The sequence below is a fragment of the Bos mutus genome, chromosome 8 (genome assembly GCF_027580195.1).
Source record: "Bos mutus isolate GX-2022 chromosome 8, NWIPB_WYAK_1.1, whole genome shotgun sequence".
Taxonomy (NCBI): Eukaryota; Metazoa; Chordata; class Mammalia; order Artiodactyla; family Bovidae; genus Bos; species Bos mutus.
In genome coordinates this window covers 7,485,672-7,502,005 of record NC_091624.1, presented here as the reverse complement: position 1 = coordinate 7,502,005, position 16,334 = coordinate 7,485,672, and the positions used below count along the sequence as shown (strand labels likewise).

General features: G+C 47.8%; 1 protein-coding gene across 1 annotated transcript in view; it reads left to right on the top strand.

Annotated features, from left to right (window-relative positions):
- The window catches only part of PAPPA (pappalysin 1), a 267,243-nt gene that overhangs the window by 150,043 nt on the left and 100,866 nt on the right, over positions 1-16,334 (top strand). The window contains 1 exon segment of the mRNA XM_070375021.1: positions 4,918-5,111. Within this exon segment, the coding sequence (XP_070231122.1) occupies positions 4,918-5,111 (194 nt within the window).

Sequence of the window (16,334 nt, the reverse complement as noted above, 5' to 3'; positions counted from 1 at the left end):
GAAGGGAATCTGAAGTGGAGAGTTCCCTGATGTCATGGGAAGATGGGGTGAGATGGAGTAATCAGACTGCCCACTGGAATTCCACTGTAAGCAAGTCACTGCTCCCATCCCTTCACCCCGAGACCCAGTCGAAAGAAACACTTCACAGTGTACAGAGCCTCAACTATATTGGAACAAGAGGGTTGCATTGAGGGTACTGAATTTTCCTCATTCATTCATTCAGCAAGTATTTGTTTTCAGAATATCCCTCACGATGGGATGCATTATTACCAATGCCACGTAGTAGCTACTACTGGAGAAGACAGAGGGGCAGGGCGATCATTTGACCTTGGTATTGACTTCAAACTCTTTTCCTCTGCAACCTGCTCAGCTCCCCTCAGAAAGCATTCAAGAAGCACTGAGGAAATTGGGGTCATGAAAGCAGGAAGGCGGGTTTTGTTTGATTGTTTTGTTGCTGCCTTTGTTTTTCCTGGCCCGCACATTTGTATTCCATTCCTCACCCTGCTTTCTTCGGCGCTGGGGGCATGGGAGTAGAGAGGGAGAGAGAATTCCCTAGATGAAGACTGGCAGACGCAGCTGAAGGGCCCCTGGGATGCTCATAGCAAGAGAAACTGCATAGCAGAGTGCAGGGATGTTATTCAAAAAAAGGGACTCTCAGTAGCTTTGTCAGCAGAATCTTGGGGAAAACAAGTCCATTTCTCTCTCCCCTCCTCCCTCCCCCGTCCCTCCCTCTCCCCCATCTCTCCCTCTCTCTCTTCCTCCCCTCTTTAGCCTCATTTCCTCTCTCTCTTTAAACGCTCCCCTTGCCTATCTATCTATCTACTATCCTCCTGCTACGGACCACTGCCTATCTAAGTGCCTATTGCCCTACCTGTGTCTGCCTCTGCCTCTCCTCCAGAGCCTGCAGGATGCACTAGCTCTAAGCAGACAGACAGATTGAGGTCTTCCACATAATCAGGAAGGAACCAGCCTTCATAAGAACTCGACTCTAGCTCCAATTCCTGCCACTCTGCGGTCTCTTTGAGGAAATAAATCAATGTACCTAGAAAGCAGATCATGTGCAATCTTACCATCATAATCTCACCCTATTTGTCTTCATATTAGAGGAGAAGGGAGGTGGTACCAAGAGTCAGACAACCTCAGGACCTTATCCTCAAGGGGGTGTGCCTTCATGATCCTGTAGATAAGATGTGCAGCGGAAGATCTCTCTGCTTGATATAGAAAGTCCAGGCTCCTGCTTCTAGTCCTCCACCAACTGGCTCTGTTGTCTGGAGGCAAATGCCTTACCTCTTTCCTGCTATGGTTTTCAGTTTTCCGTTCAATAAAATGGGTGAAGGGACTGGGATGGTACACCTCATCACATGAAACCTTTGCAATAACGCTGGATAGAGATTATTATCCATTCTTTTTGAATGAGGGAAATGAAGTTCAGAGAGGTTAGGTTATTTAAGCCCTGTGGCACTTATGCATGGCAGAGTTAGCACTTGAAGCTAGCTTTGTTGTTGTTCAATTGCAAAGTCATGTCTGACTCTTTGTGACCCCATGGACTGCAGCACACCAGGCTTCCCTGTCCTTCACTATCTCCAAGAGATTCCTCAAACTCATGTCTATTGAGTTGATGATGCCATCCAACCATCTCATCCTCTGTCATCCCCTTTTGCTCTTGCCTTCAATCTTTCCCAGCACCAGGGTCTTTTCCAGTGAGTAGGCTCTTCACATCAGGTGGCCAAAGTATTGGAGCTTCAGTATTAATTCCTCCAATGAATATTCAGAGTTGATTTCCTTCGGGATTGACTAGTTTGATGTCCTTGCTGTCAAGGGACTCTCAAGAGTCTTGAACCTAGCTTTGCCTGATGCCCAAAACCTATGCCCTATGCAGTTCCCTTTATTGGGTTGCTAAAGAGTAAAGTCTGGATGGATGACTTGTCACTCTCAGATCAGGGTGAGTTTTATTATATGTGAGTTGGCCACATTCACCAAGAGGTTGGAGCTACTGAGAAGTGCTGAGCCTGTATTCTTTCTGTACTTGAACTGCCAGGCATGCTACTGGTCACTGGAGTCCTCAGCTGGCTCAAACTCATCCTTAAATAATTGAATTATAATGGATTGATTTATTCTGGCTCTTTTGATAGTATTTCACCATGTAAACTGTTTGCAGAAATAAACAAGGGATTTTGGAGCTTGGAAGGGGCTCAAAAATTCTGCTGCCCCTGAATTCAATGATTCCTTTTTTCAGATAGTCAGCATCACAGAAATTCAAGGCTTATTTCTACTTGACCCAGGCTCTTTCCATTTGGGGGAATGCCTCTTGAAAGTGTTTCAAATGAATACTGATTTTACAAGCTGATTCAATTCAGCCACTTAGGAATAAATTAAACCCTTACGAGAAGAGTATTTTCTCTCTTGACCATTATTTTAAGATATACACTGTGTGTTTATGTCCATTTCTTATGAAAGTTGTGTGGCTATCTTGAGAGGTTGTCCTTGCTGGTTTCTGTACTAAAAGATGGGAAGCCAGAGGGTGAGAAGTGAAGCTGATTGTGCAAAGTTACATACCTAATATGAGTTTCCCTGGTGGCTCAGACAGTAAAGAATCTGCTTGAAGTGCAGGAGAACTGGGTTCGATCCCTGGGTTGCGAAGATCTCCTGGAGAAGGGAATGGCAGCCCATTCCAGTATTCTTGCCTGAGAAATCCCATGGACAGAGGAAACTGGCAGGCCGCAGTCTATGGAGTAACAAAGAGTCGGACACGACTGAGCAACTAACACACACACACCTCTCCTGAGTACGAGGGGCAGAAACCAAACCCTGGTTTTAAATGAGGCTTCACTCGCTATTCTTTCAGAGTGAATCAGGGAAGAATGTCCTAGATCAAGCAGCATTCTCAGGGTGACCACAGGTTCTGCGATATTTAGATTTTCTCAGGATAGGTGCCCCTTGCCTGGGTAGAATTTACACTAACATTCTCTCTCACTCTCCAAGTGTACTATTTGAAGGAGCTGCTACATGAGAATGTGATGGTAATACACAGGTTGAGTATTAAGGTGAAGTGAAGTGAAAGTCGCTCAGTCGTGTCCAACTTTTTGTGACCCCATGGACTATAATGTCTATGGAATTCTCCAGGCCAGAATACTGGAGTGGGTAGCCTTTCCCTTTGCCAGAGGATCTTCCCAACCCAGGGATTGAACCCAGGTGTCCCGCATTGCAGGAGGATTCAGGCAAATTGCAGGCGGATTATGATGGGGATCTTTGTAAAATAGGAACCCACACAGGAGGGAGTACTTAGCTTTCCTAGAGGAATTGGGAAAGTGTACCTGGCATTCATCTTGCCCAAAAGATGGGCGAGATGATTGCTTTTGGACAGATGCCTCCAGATTTCTCCTTGTATTATTCTATTCTGAAACACCAAGAAGCGTGTGCTGTGCAGGTCCTACCTGCTTAGAAGGCATCCAGCTCTCCATGTGTATGTGTAGCTGTTCACCTGAAACTATCACAACACTGTTAATCGACCATGTTGTTTAGTTGTTAGGTCACGTCTGACTCTGTGACCCCATGGACTGCAGCACGCCAGGCTTCCCGGTCCCTCACTATCTCCCAGAGTTTGCTCAAACTCATGTCCATTGAGTCGGTGATGCCATCAACCATCTCATCCTCTGTCGTCCCCTTCTCCTCCTGCCCTCAATCTTTCCCAGCATCAGGGTCTTTCCCACTGGATTGACTATAGCCCAATAAAAATTAAAAATTAAAAAAATTAAAAAAAATAAAGAAGGCATCCAGCTGACTCTGCTTCCCTTGAGTTTTGTTCTTGCAGCTCAGTGAGTGTCATTGCAGCCAGCTGCAGCTTTAAACTGTCCCAAGCAGAACTCCTGGCTATGATTTGAGTTACATAGGAGCTTGAGAACTCACTTGGCCTTTAACTGAAATCCCTAAGATATCCAGCAAATATCTAGAAGATAGCACCTTAGACAGGAAGGGCTCCTGGAGTTTCAGCAGTTTCACCCCCTTCAATGATGATTGAGCCCAGAAGAGGGAAAGAGATTTGTCTAAAGGAACAGAGCAATTTAGTTGCAGACCTGGGACTGAAGCCAGAGGCTCTCATATAACAGTTCACTCTATGTCAGACTGTAATCCTATTTACAGTTAAATAGTCAAAATAGTCAGTTTAAGACTACGAAGTGCTGCGGTGGCAGATAATGTACCTAGAACTTGGACAGTGAAAGCCCGAGTTTAAAATCAGGATCCGGCATGAACACATTTCATGACCTTGGGCAAGTTATTTAAGACTTGCAGGATTTCGGTTTCCCAATCGAGAAGACTAAACCAATACTTTAAATAATATCTTTCTCACAAGGTTACTGTGGGGCTCACAAGAGGTATGAAGGTGGAAGTCTTTGTTAATGTGCGTGTGTGTGTTATGTAGTAAAAATCACATAATACAAGATCTACCCTCTTAAATTGTAAGTGTACATACAGCTTTTTTTAATCTATCGTCACAGTGCTGAACCTCAGGTCGCTAGAACTTCTTCATCTTGCTTAACAAAGCTTTATACCGTTTGAACAGTGGATTTGAAATCTCAACCCCCGCTCCTTCCAGCCCCTGTCAGCCCCCATTCTACTCTCTCCTTCTGCGCCTTTGTTTTATATGCGTCATGTAAGTGGGATCATATGGTGTTTGACCTTCGTGTGATGTCCTCCACGTTCACCAGTGTTGCCTCCTATGGCAAGATCTCCATTGTAAATAGCAGTCAATGGTGACCCTCAGTGACTCACAGCCTGAATAACAGTCAGTGGTGACCATCAGTGGTGGGCTTGACCATGCTGATGGTTCTGTGTATCTGATTCCATAACTGCTGGTGGCAGCCAGGGCCAAAGAACAAACACTGATCTGTCTGTCCCTTCTATGTCTGTCTCCTGCAGATGAGCCCAGCCGGTGCTATTTCCATGATGGTGACGGGGTATGTGAGGAGTTTGAACAAAAAACCAGCATCAAGGACTGTGGTGTCTACACGCCCCAGGGGTTCCTGGATCAGTGGGCATCCAATGCTACGGTGTCCCACCAAGACCAGCAGTGCCCAGGCTGGGTCATCATCGGCCAACCAGCAGCGTCCCAGGTAGGCGCCCAGCGTGCGCGACACTTCCTGCAGACATTCTAAATCGCTGCTCTGCCCCTCAAGGTTGCCCATCACAAAGGCAGTGTCGTTGGACATGGCCACTTGACCATGCCTCTGTTGTGGTTCAGTCGCTAAGTCGTGTCCGACTCTTTGCAATCCTGTGGACTACAGCACTCCAGGCTTCCCTGACTTTCACTATTTCCCACAGTTTGTTTGAATTCATATCCATTGAGTCAGTGATCCCATCCAACCATCTCATCCTCTGTTGCCCTCTTCTCCTTTTGCCTTCAACCTTTCCCAGCATTAGGGTCTTTTCCAATGAGTCAGCTCATGACATCAGGTGGCCAAAGTATTGGAGCTTCCGCATCAGTCCTTCCAATGAATATTCAGGGTTGATTTCCTTTAGGAGTGACTGAGTTGACCTCCTGGAAAGCTTTGACAAACCTAGACAGCGTACGATGATCTCTAGATCCATCCATGTTGCTGCCAACAGCCAAATGTCATTCTGAGGTCTCACGAGACTTGTTTGTCAGCAATTGGATTTGGAGTTTTTAAGGGCAAGGAACATTAGCACAGTAGGGGTAATGACTGTCCTGAGTCTCCTACTAGAAGTCATATTTGGGGAAAGCACTCCCCTTTGGATATACCACTGGCATTCAATGGTATAAGAACAAATTCTCAGGGAGAGTCTCACTTTTGACAGGGGAGGGTGTCAAGTCACGTACTCCTCCAGCACGCTTTCATGAATATGGTATCTCCATCATGAATGCGCTGTGTGGCTTTGGACTAGTCTTCCCACTTCTCCGGGCCCCATTTTCCCCATCTTAAAATTAGAGAGTAGTTGAACTGGATGATCTCCAAGGACCTTCCCAACACTCAAAAGCTGTGACTCATTCCTCATTCCCGAATGCACTATTTATGTCCCAGGGTTCTTCCCCAAGGGACTGTCAGCTTAGTCGAGGGAGGGAGAGCATTGGGGCCACCAGAGCTTCTGTCATTCTAGGGATGGCCCTGCTGTCCCCAGAGTCCCCTTTCCAATTATCCTGCTCCATGTGCACCTGCCTTCTTCCAAGACTCCCGTTTCCCAGAGACACGCCCGCGCTTCCTACCGCCCCGCCCCACGGCCGTTTCAGAGGCCGGCCTCCCTCCTGGCCTTGCAGGAGAGCCATTATTTCTCCCCATTCCTCTCTAACATTGCTTCTCTGACTCATGGTCGGTGGAGGGGTGAGGCGAGGGTGGAGGGGCCTGGTTTCTAGATGAAAGAGACATGGGACCTTCTTCTGGGGCCCAGGGAAAATCACTGGAAGAGGTACAAAGGAATCTAACCTCGCTTACAGTGTTTATTTGATCATTTGTTCACTTATCCGATTGTGTTTACCTGCATCAGATTCTGTATGTACTCGTTTGTCTCTGTTTCTGAGGAGGATGGAAAGAAACGTAAGCGAGGTATTCCCTAATGTTTGTGTGTGCAGTGCTAGCTGGGTGCATGAATGAATGAATGCTTGCCTACGCTCATTCTGCCCCCTCTGTACTTGCTGGGTTCATTTTGGGTGACACCCATGCTCTGAACTCCAATTACCTGTTTCCATGTCTGGCTTCCCCCTTAGGCTGCTAATTTTGTGAAAAGAGTTTTAAGGTTTTATTTACTTTGTTCCCCATCTTCAAGCACAGATTTAGATAAGACCAGGAGTTCAAGCGATGTGTGTTTAATTAATTGTAGATAAACACTCACATTGCTACCTTTCTCATGAGGAGTGCCCTGCTTTAGGAACAACAGGGCTGGCCAGTGATAGAACCAGGCATTGCAGATGCAACACTGCCATCCAGCCTCTAGAAATGTTTTAAAAACATCATTCAAACAAGGGTATTATTAACGCACTCAGAATCTCACATGACCAAGTGTTGAGGTAACAGCTGTGCTTAAAAACCACCAAAGGTTATTGCTACTAATGTGAGAAAAGGAGAGAAAGAATTTTCCAGTCTTAGCATTTGAAAAGAGACTTCCCCCCCCCGGCAATTATTCCAGTCTGGGAAGGGGGGGTGCTGTCAGGAATCATGGGTGATTATCTCTTCCTAAACAACAATCCAATTTTAAAAAATCATTATAAATACTCGCTCTTCGATCTACAAAGAGGAGATGAGGAAACAAAATCATCCTATTGAATTATTCATTGTAACCAATTTTATTTTAATGAAATCGACTAGGTTCCATTACTCTGGGCTTGGACATAATCTTTGTTACAAGGAGACTTCAGCTGTAACTAAATTTGCCATAATGAGATCAGCTCACTGGAGGATACAGGGTCAGGGGTGGGGAGGTGTATGCCGCCTGGTGCAGGGCTGGACAGGGGGTCTGGGGGCCGGCAGAACAAAAGTCCCCCCGATTCCCTGTCGCAAAGCGAGTGCCTGGAAGCCATTCCCACACCAACCCCATTGTGCGTGGGCCAACATGCGCACACGCAGACACCACACGCACAGCCTGCGTGACTGCGTCGAGCCTCTTCCTGGAGTGTAGACACGGCTCCCTCCTGACAGCAGAGAAGAGGAGGAAGTGTGGCCGTGGCCGTCATCACCCTGCGCGGTGACTAGAGGAGGCTGGTGGTTAATTTTCACCCTGTCAGGGCCTCCAGGCAAGAGGCTGATGGCCTGAGAGAGGGGGCTGTGGGCTTCTTAGGTGCACTGTGAGCACCTTCCCTTCCCTTAACCCAATTATGCATTCCTCCTCCACTTTCCTCCTCCTCCTCTCTCTCTCTGTCTGTTTTACACACACTCAGACAGGCACACACACGCGAGCATCCTCCAGGAACAGGCCTTGCAGATCCAGCAGCCCAGGTCCAGACAGTGATCCCGAAGCACAGGGAGGAGAGTGGGGAGGGAACCAGTGGTTGTCGAGGTCCACCAGCCATGGAGCTGGGCCCCAACCCCCTTGCCATTCTTCAAGGGAAGAATTACTACTTACCTTGGAGAAACTGAGACGTGGAGTGGTTTCCCCAAGGTCACACAGCCCATAGTGGGAAATTTAGGATGGAAAGGTTCTCCTGGAAGACGATACTGGGAGTGTGTGAATGTGTGGTCTTGTTCAGGAACTGGGTGTAGCCGGGTTCCTGAAAAATGTCACTGTGAATCAGGTGGAAAGAGCCATGATGGATAGATCTTTGTGTTGGTGGTACCATGCACACTCCATGAGGTGCTTGAGGAGGAACTAAAGAGCCCCTTGATGAGGGTAAAAGAGGAGAGTGAAAAAGCTGGCTGAAAACTCAACATTCAAAAAGCTTAAGATCATAGCATCCGATCTCATTAATTCATGACAAATGGAAGGGATAAAGTGGAAGCAGTGACCGATTTTATTTCCTTGGGCTCCAACAGTCACTGCAGACAGTGACTTCAGCCATGAAGTAAAAGATGCATGCTCCTTGGAAGGAAAGCTATGACAAACCTAGACAGCAGATTACAAAGCAGAGAAATCACTTTGCTGACAAAGGTCCATCTAGTCAAAGCTATGGTTTTTCCAGTAGTTTTGTAGGTATGTGAGAGTTGGACCATCAGGAAGGCTGAGCACCAAAGAACTGATGCTTTCAAACTATGGTGCTGGAGAAGACTCTTGAGAGTCTCTTGGACAGCAAGGAGATCAAACCAGTCAATCCTGAAGGAAATCAACCCTGAATATTCATTGGAAGGATTGATGCTGAAGCTGAAGCTCCAATTCTTTGGCCACCTGATGCGAAGAGCCAACTCATTGGAAAAGACCGTGATGCTGGGAAAGATTGAGGGCAGGAGGAGAAGGGGGCGACGGAGGATGACATGGTTGGATGGTATCACCACCTCAATGGACATGAGTTTCAGCAAACTTCAGGAGTTTGTGAAGGACAGGGAAGCCTGGTGTGCTGCAGTCCATGGGGTCACAAAGAGTCAGACACAACTTAGCTTATGAACAGCAACAGCAGAAATCTCCCAGGCACTGCCCACAGCTTGAGTTCAGGCTGGTCCCACTCTGTCTAGGCATCCCTGTTGCTGGTACCCTGGTGTTCACTGGGACACTCCATCCACTTGGAGAGTGATGAAATGACCACAGTCATGTCCGTTTCTTCTTTATAAGTCAGTATTGTCCTAGTCTCTGTATTTCCCCTGATGCTGCAAAAATGATAAATGCAGGTGTTTATGTGGATCACAATAAACTGGAAAATTCTGAAAGAGATGGGAATACCAGACCACCTCACCTGCCTCTTGAGAAATTTGTATGCAGGTCAGGAAGCAACAGTTAGAACTGGACATGGAACAACAGACTGGTTCCAAATAGGAAAAGGAGTACGTCAAGGCTGTATATTGTCACCCTGCTCACTTAACTTATATGCACAGTATATCATGAGAAACGCTGGGCTGGAACAAGTACAAGCTGGAATCAAGATTGCCGGGAGAAATATCAATAACCTCACATATGCAGATGACACCACCCTTATGGCAGAAAGTGAAGAGGAACTAAAAAGCCTCTTGATGAAGGTGAAAGAGGAGAGTGAAAAAGTTGGCTTAGAACTCAACATTCAGAAAACGAAGATCATGGCATCTGGTCCCATCACTTCATGGGAAATAGATTGGGAAACAGTGGAAACAGTGTCAGACTTTATTTTTGGGGGGCTCCAAAATCACTGCAGATGGTGACTGCAGCAATGAAATTAAAAGATGCTTACTCCTTGGAAGGAAAGTTATGACTAACCTAGATAGCATATTGAAAAGCAGAGACATTACTTTGCCAACAAAGGTCCATCTAGTTAAGGCTATGGTTTTTCCAGTGGTCATGTATGGATGTGAGAGTTGGACTGCGAAGAAAGCTGAGTACCGAAGAATTGATGCTTTTGAACTGTGGTGTTGGAGAAGACTCTTGAGAGTCCCTTGGACTGCAAGGAGATCCAACCAGTCCATTCTGAAGGAGATCAGCCCTGGGATTTCTTTGGAAGGAATGATGCTGAGGCTGAAACTCCAGTACTTTGGCCACCTCATGGGAAGAGTTGACTCATTGGAAAAGACTCTGATGCTTGGAGGGATTGGGGGTAAGAGGAGAAGGGGACGACAGAGGATGAGATGGCTGGATGGCATCACTGACTCGATGGACGTGAGTGAACTCCGGGAGTTGGTGATGGACAGGGAGGCCTGGCGTGCTGCGATTCATGGGGTTGCAAAGAGTCGGACACGACTGAGCGACTGAACTGAACTGAACTGATTGGAGTTATGTTCCTTGCTCTGTGCTGGAGCCCATGGAAGAAACCAAAGAAGAAGGAGACCCAACCTTGACCTTGTAAATTTGCAAGACCATAATGTGAGGATGCTCTCGAGAGGCCTAGCCCTGCCAGAGTCAGCAGGCAGGCTGTCACTGTGGCTACTGCGGAGACAGCACCCTCTCTGTGTTAGATGAGTCTAGAAAATGATTAAAATTTTCATTTCCATTTTTACGTGAACGCTCCACTTCTCAAAGTCCCCAGTCTTGCTTGTCCATCCCCCTCAAATAAGATGCCCAAATTTGGTTAGCACTAAGCTCCTCCGCCCGAACATCGAGTCTAATATCCAAATGTTATCAGAAGCATCACACCTCCCTGGCTGTGCGCGTCGGGCTGAACACCCTATAACAAGAGACATTCTTGGGATGTTTTGGCTGTGCGCCTTCCCAGCCCTGCTGGGATTCAAAAGGTCCCTGAGACAGAACAAAAATGGCGCAAGTTGAAAGTACAGAGGTATCTCTCTTCTGGGAAACTCAGCACAGTTTGGTTCAAGTGTTTGCAAAGATCCCGTCTTGTTCTCATTTGGTTTCCAGGTCTCACATTTCTCCGGTGCTTTACACCACAGGCTGCCAAAGTGAGCTGCAGAGATTCCTTCATCCTGCACCCCCCCTGCCCCCCACTGCATTTCTACCCAAGCCAGGTTCCTCCTGTCCAAACAGTCCCCTTCCTCCTCCCGCACAGGAGGTGGTGGAGATGCAAAGGCTATCGGAATGCACAGTGCTCTCCCAGGGATTATGGACCTGCAGTCAACCAACCAGTTTACTTGGTTGATCCTTTGAGGGCAACATTTAAACTAAGCATTTCCAGGGCTGTAGTTTCAGAGCCAAAGTAAAGACAACCTTGCTTAGAACGAGCGCTATCTGCAATGAGATGGAGTGCCTGTGATGCAGTAAGCTGCCATCACAAGGCACTCAGGCTGAGCTGGTGGTCACACAGGAAGCCCTGGGCATCTCGCCTTCCTTTGTGACTGATTCTGACTTTGCATCCACTGACCCATGATAGGACATATCGATCCTTTGCCACCTCACTGAGAATCGCTATTACCTGTTCCTTGGCATATCCAGAACATGGTGTGCCTCTATTAAAATACAAATCACAATTTGTCTTGATGGATTTGTTGACTTATGCATTTGACTAAATGGACATATGAAGGGATCCTGCCCTGAGGAATGTAAGCAGGTAGAAAACACAGACATCCGTGGGGTCAAGTGGAAGTCGTGCAGAGGTGGCCCTGCCCTCATAGCTTTTCTTTTTATTTGGGAATTTTGAGCCCGTTATTCCTCCAGGAACCTCAGCTTTCTCTTCTGGAAAGAGAGTATGGTGGCATCTGTTTGGTGGGGATTAAGGGAGTGAATGCGGAGAAAAAGTTTAGCACTGTTTGTCGAGGTGGTTGTTTTGTTCATTTCCCATGTCTCGGGTAGTGCGTGTTAATTCCGTCTTCGGTTCGTGTCAGGCCTCCTCTCTGCACCCTCATTCCAGTGAGCCATGCAGCACGGAAGCTCAGTCAGCATTTGGTTTTGTGAATAAGCAGAGTTGCATTCACAAATGTTTCCTGCACACTCAGGGCTAGAGCAGGCACTTTGCAAAACTCCAGAGAAGCGCTGGTCCTTTCGTAGCCCTTACAGTGCTCACTATTCCATGGGAGGGGTGTGTCTAGCTAGAAATAGCAGCCAAGACCCAAGAGTCTGAGATTCAGAGCGAGTTTCCCTGAGGAAGAAACCACACTGCTATCAGCTTACTCAGCCAGCAGGGATGGAAGCCAGCGTGTAGGGATGGAAAAGTCCTTTGCCCACTTTCAGAAGGTCCTGGACAAATTATAAAAATAATATTTTCCAAGTTCAGCTAGGCTCCGCATCAAATTCCTTGAATCCGACTTAAGCTACTGCAAAAGTAGGAATTGCTGCTCTCATCTAACAGATTGGGACAGTAAGGCTCTGAGAGCCGAGGGACTGACTAGTTTGGGGGGCACACCCTTCTAAGAGACTGTGGCAGAACCAGGATTCCGGTTGCGGGGTTCGTCACAGGAGCCTGGGTGCAGGACAAGTCAGCTCATGCCCGCTTCCGTGGCTGACACAGGAGAACAGACGCAGAAGCCTGCCGTTTGCGTGTTTTCTTGCCTAGGGTGCATTCAAGGGTCTCGAGGAAAGTGGGAACCCCCCTCCCCAGGACCCCCAGTATGGCCCCACTGTTTCTGCCATGCCACCAACATCTCGACCTAGGGGCAGTCATTCTTTCAGGTTAAGTGTTGCCCTTTCCAGAAAGTCACTTAAAACACGTTTATGAAAATATGGGAGAAGCTCAGGAAATGTTTCAAATCGCTGAACCTTGAGTGTAGATTTTTGGCTCCGTGGCTAATTATTAATGGGTTGTGGGAAAGAACGTGAAGGAAAACACCAGCAGGACAGTTGTAGGTGGAAGGGGAGACCGCTCCATTCGCAGGTCTGTCATGAAAGCACGTGCTGTACCCGAGAAGCCTTGAGATGTCGGTAAGGGAATCGCAAGAGACGCGCATTCCCTGGCGCCACCGAGTCGTAGGCCCAGAATGCAGGGACCATTCATCTGCGCCTCCTGCGTCCTTGTGTCCAGAGGAAGCGAGCAGAAATCCACTGGGCTCTCTGACATAAGGGCAAGAGATCTTTCCACTGGCACCCATGGTGCAGGGTAGGACGTGCTGGGACCGAGGAGCCAAGGGGAGGGTGGGTGAATATTTCCTCTGCGTGTGATCACCAAGCTGTAACTGGAAGGCTAATCTGGGGTAGTATAAGGGTGTTGAAAGGAAGATCACGTCAGAGAGACAGAGAGACAGGGAGACAGGCGTCCAACAAAAGGTCAATAAGAAATTCAGGGGGAAGTAAAAAATGAGATCCAGGGGATGTCAAGAGAGATGGGCTCTGAAAGTGGTGTGGGAACCGCCTTCAGATGCTTGAAATTTAGACTTCACCATTTGTTTATGGGCTGCTCGAGGTCTCAGTTGTGGTGCCCAGGATCTTGGGTCATTACTGAGACATGTGGGGTCTTTAGTTGCACACACAGACTCTCAGTGGCTGGAGGATCTAGCTCCCCCGTCAGGGATTGCACTCAGGCCCCCTGCCCTGGGCACGTAGAGTCTTAACCACTGGACAAGGGAAGTCCCTACACTTTATTCCAAGTGCAAAGAGGAGCTTCTCTGAGGTTCTGAGCTGGGCACCAACAGGTCAGATGCTTATTTGAGGATGAGGACTGACCTCTAGGAGCACCACCTGAAAGAGGAGTTTGAAGCACCTTTTGAAACTCAGAGGTTTTGCTTCTCATCTCAGAATGAAGAGCTGCCTTCCATGCGTGCGGGAGGTGGACAGTCTTGCCCGTGCCACACTTTCTTCTACTTCTTTCTCTTCTTGCACCAGCTACTGGTATTGCATTGAAACAGCCCCATGTCGACATTTTGCATGGATGAGCCATTCTCTGCTGATGCTTGTATTGGCAAAGGGCTGGGGCAGGGGGTGGCAACTGTGGGCTCAGTACCCAGTGCTGAGGTCCCTGCTGAGACGTGTCCCTTCATGTCTTCTCACTGGTGAAATGCGACAGCATCCGCTGGTGGTGGGAGAAGCGGGAGGCCAAGGGGATGCGCCAAAATGTCAGAGAGGATTCCAAGCAGTTTTCCCAAGTACCCAAGGGATCTGCTTTCTTCTGGTGGTTTCTGAGTAATTTTTCAAGAGCACATGTGTGAGTCATCTAAGGAGACAAAACAGCTAATCCTATGGTCTGTTACAGTCTGTCCCATTGTTGTGGGGCACCCAAAATCCCTCCAGAAGACTAAAAGCCAGTTCCTGCATCAGAAAGGACCCCCTTGCCCTGGTGGCTATAACATCCTGGACTTGACATGGAAACGTGAGTTGGTGGGGCGGGGGGCGGACTTTAAATCTATCAAATTTTTCATGACTCCAGTGAGGGTCTCCACCAGACTCTCCTCCACCTCTCTTCTTTGCTCCCTTCTTAAGTCATTCACTGTTTCAAGCTTTATTCAAACCTATAAATGCTAGACACTACGACTGTGCCTTCCCAACTTTGAGTGATGAGAGTTTTATAGGAAAAAAATGAGGTTTAGGATCAGCTCAACCTGGCTTCTGATTCCAGGGTCACCCATGACCAACTCTGTCCCTCCAAGCAAGCCGGTTCTCCTTGCCTGTACCCAATCTATAAACAGGAGTGACAGCATTCCTATGGCAGGCGTTGATCAAGGACAAGACAGGTGATCCACATGTGTAGTTTCCCTTCTGCTAGCAACTAAAACCTTTTTAAAGAAGTGCTTCTTTCTGTCCATGGAGTTTTAGCAACTGAGGGATCCAATGAGGAAATATTGTGTTCTGTGTTGTTATTTTTAAAGAAACACTCTTTAGGACTACGGAAATCTAAGCAGAGAGAGACTTTGAGAGTCTCTTGGTCTTATTTCACTCAAGATTCAGCTGTCATGAAATAACTTCCTTAAACCCCTCAATCCCTATCTGTTAGAAAGCAATTCTGATACTTGGATTCAAAACCCACTATAGTCTTATTGTGAACCTACTATATCTCCATTCAGTCGTGTCCAACTCTTTGCGACCCCATGGACTGCAGCACACTAGGCTTCCCTGTCCATCACCAACCCACGGAGCTTGCTCAAACTCATGTCCGTGGAGTCGGAGATGCCACCAACCATCTCATCCTCTGCCGTCCCCTTTGCCTCTGGCCTTCAATCTTTCACTATGTCTAGAACATCCTTTTCAGCAGGGAGTCGAGGCTGAGATGAAGAGTTCAACCACTATCCTCAAGTCATCTGTGTTGTCCTTGGAGGACAGGGAACCCTGACACAGGTACTTCTAAGAAGGAAAGAAAAACTTGGGCAAACCGCTGTGGTATGCAGGCACGTGGAGTTATTGTTAGAGACACATGCTTTGACGGGGAAGGGAGTGCTGGCCTGTGCAGCAGACACGCACGGGTTACCAGGAAGGTGCTTCGTGGAGCAGAGAAGGCTCTCGCTTGCCAGTCGACTCCTGTCTTGCAGCCCAAGAACAAGCCAGGCTTTGTGGTTTGGGGCGGCTTCCACTGGTTCTCTGTGGAGAGCAGACTCGGCCGGGCCAGTTCACACCACAGCCCCTCCTGCGATCCCGAGGCCTTTGTCTTTCTTGCACCTCTCAGCCCACCCCTCTCCCATCTTGCTGTCTGTATTCTCCACATCGTCCCTCTCTCCTCCTCCCTTCAGGACCAGACTCCTTCCCTCCTTCCTTGCCGTCTACTCAGGCTCCCTCAAGACCCAACTCCATCCTTGCCTTTCATTTTCTCTTCTTTTTATTTTTTAAAATTATTGTTGTTCTTTTAAGTGGGGGCATCGGTGTTTAGCCAGCATGGTCTTTGCTGTATAATTTAGTTTCATGTCCTGTACCCAAGAAACATGTCAAATATGTAAACAGCGTTCGCTCTCTGAGACCATAATACGCTTAGGAAGCAGCAGCCAGTCGAGCTTGCTGAGCCCGCGGCTTCGGCGGTATTGGATTCTGTCCCCAAAACCACATGCTCGTTTCTCCAAGTCTGGAAGTAAACTTTCTCAAGCCAGGCCCAAAGGATGGGGGTCTGAGGAGGTTGGATGTCGGATGTGCACAGCATTTTCCTTCTGGGGTGTGTGTGTGTTCATTTGTTTGTTTTGCAACCCCCTTGCCTCCCACTCTCCACCCCAACATCCTTACTTTTAAAAATTAACCTAGACAGTCTACAGAAGCTGCATGCTCAGTCTCTCAGTTGTGTCTGACTCTGCGACCCCGTGGACTATAGCCCGCCAGGCTCCTCTGTCCGTGAAATTTCTCAGGCAAGAATACTGAAGTGGATTAGTGGGTTGCCATTTCCTTCTCCAGGGGATCTTCCCAAAGCAGGGATCAAATGCATGTCTCTTGTGTCTCCTGCACTGGTAGGAGGGTTTTTTACCCCTGTGCCACCTGGGAAG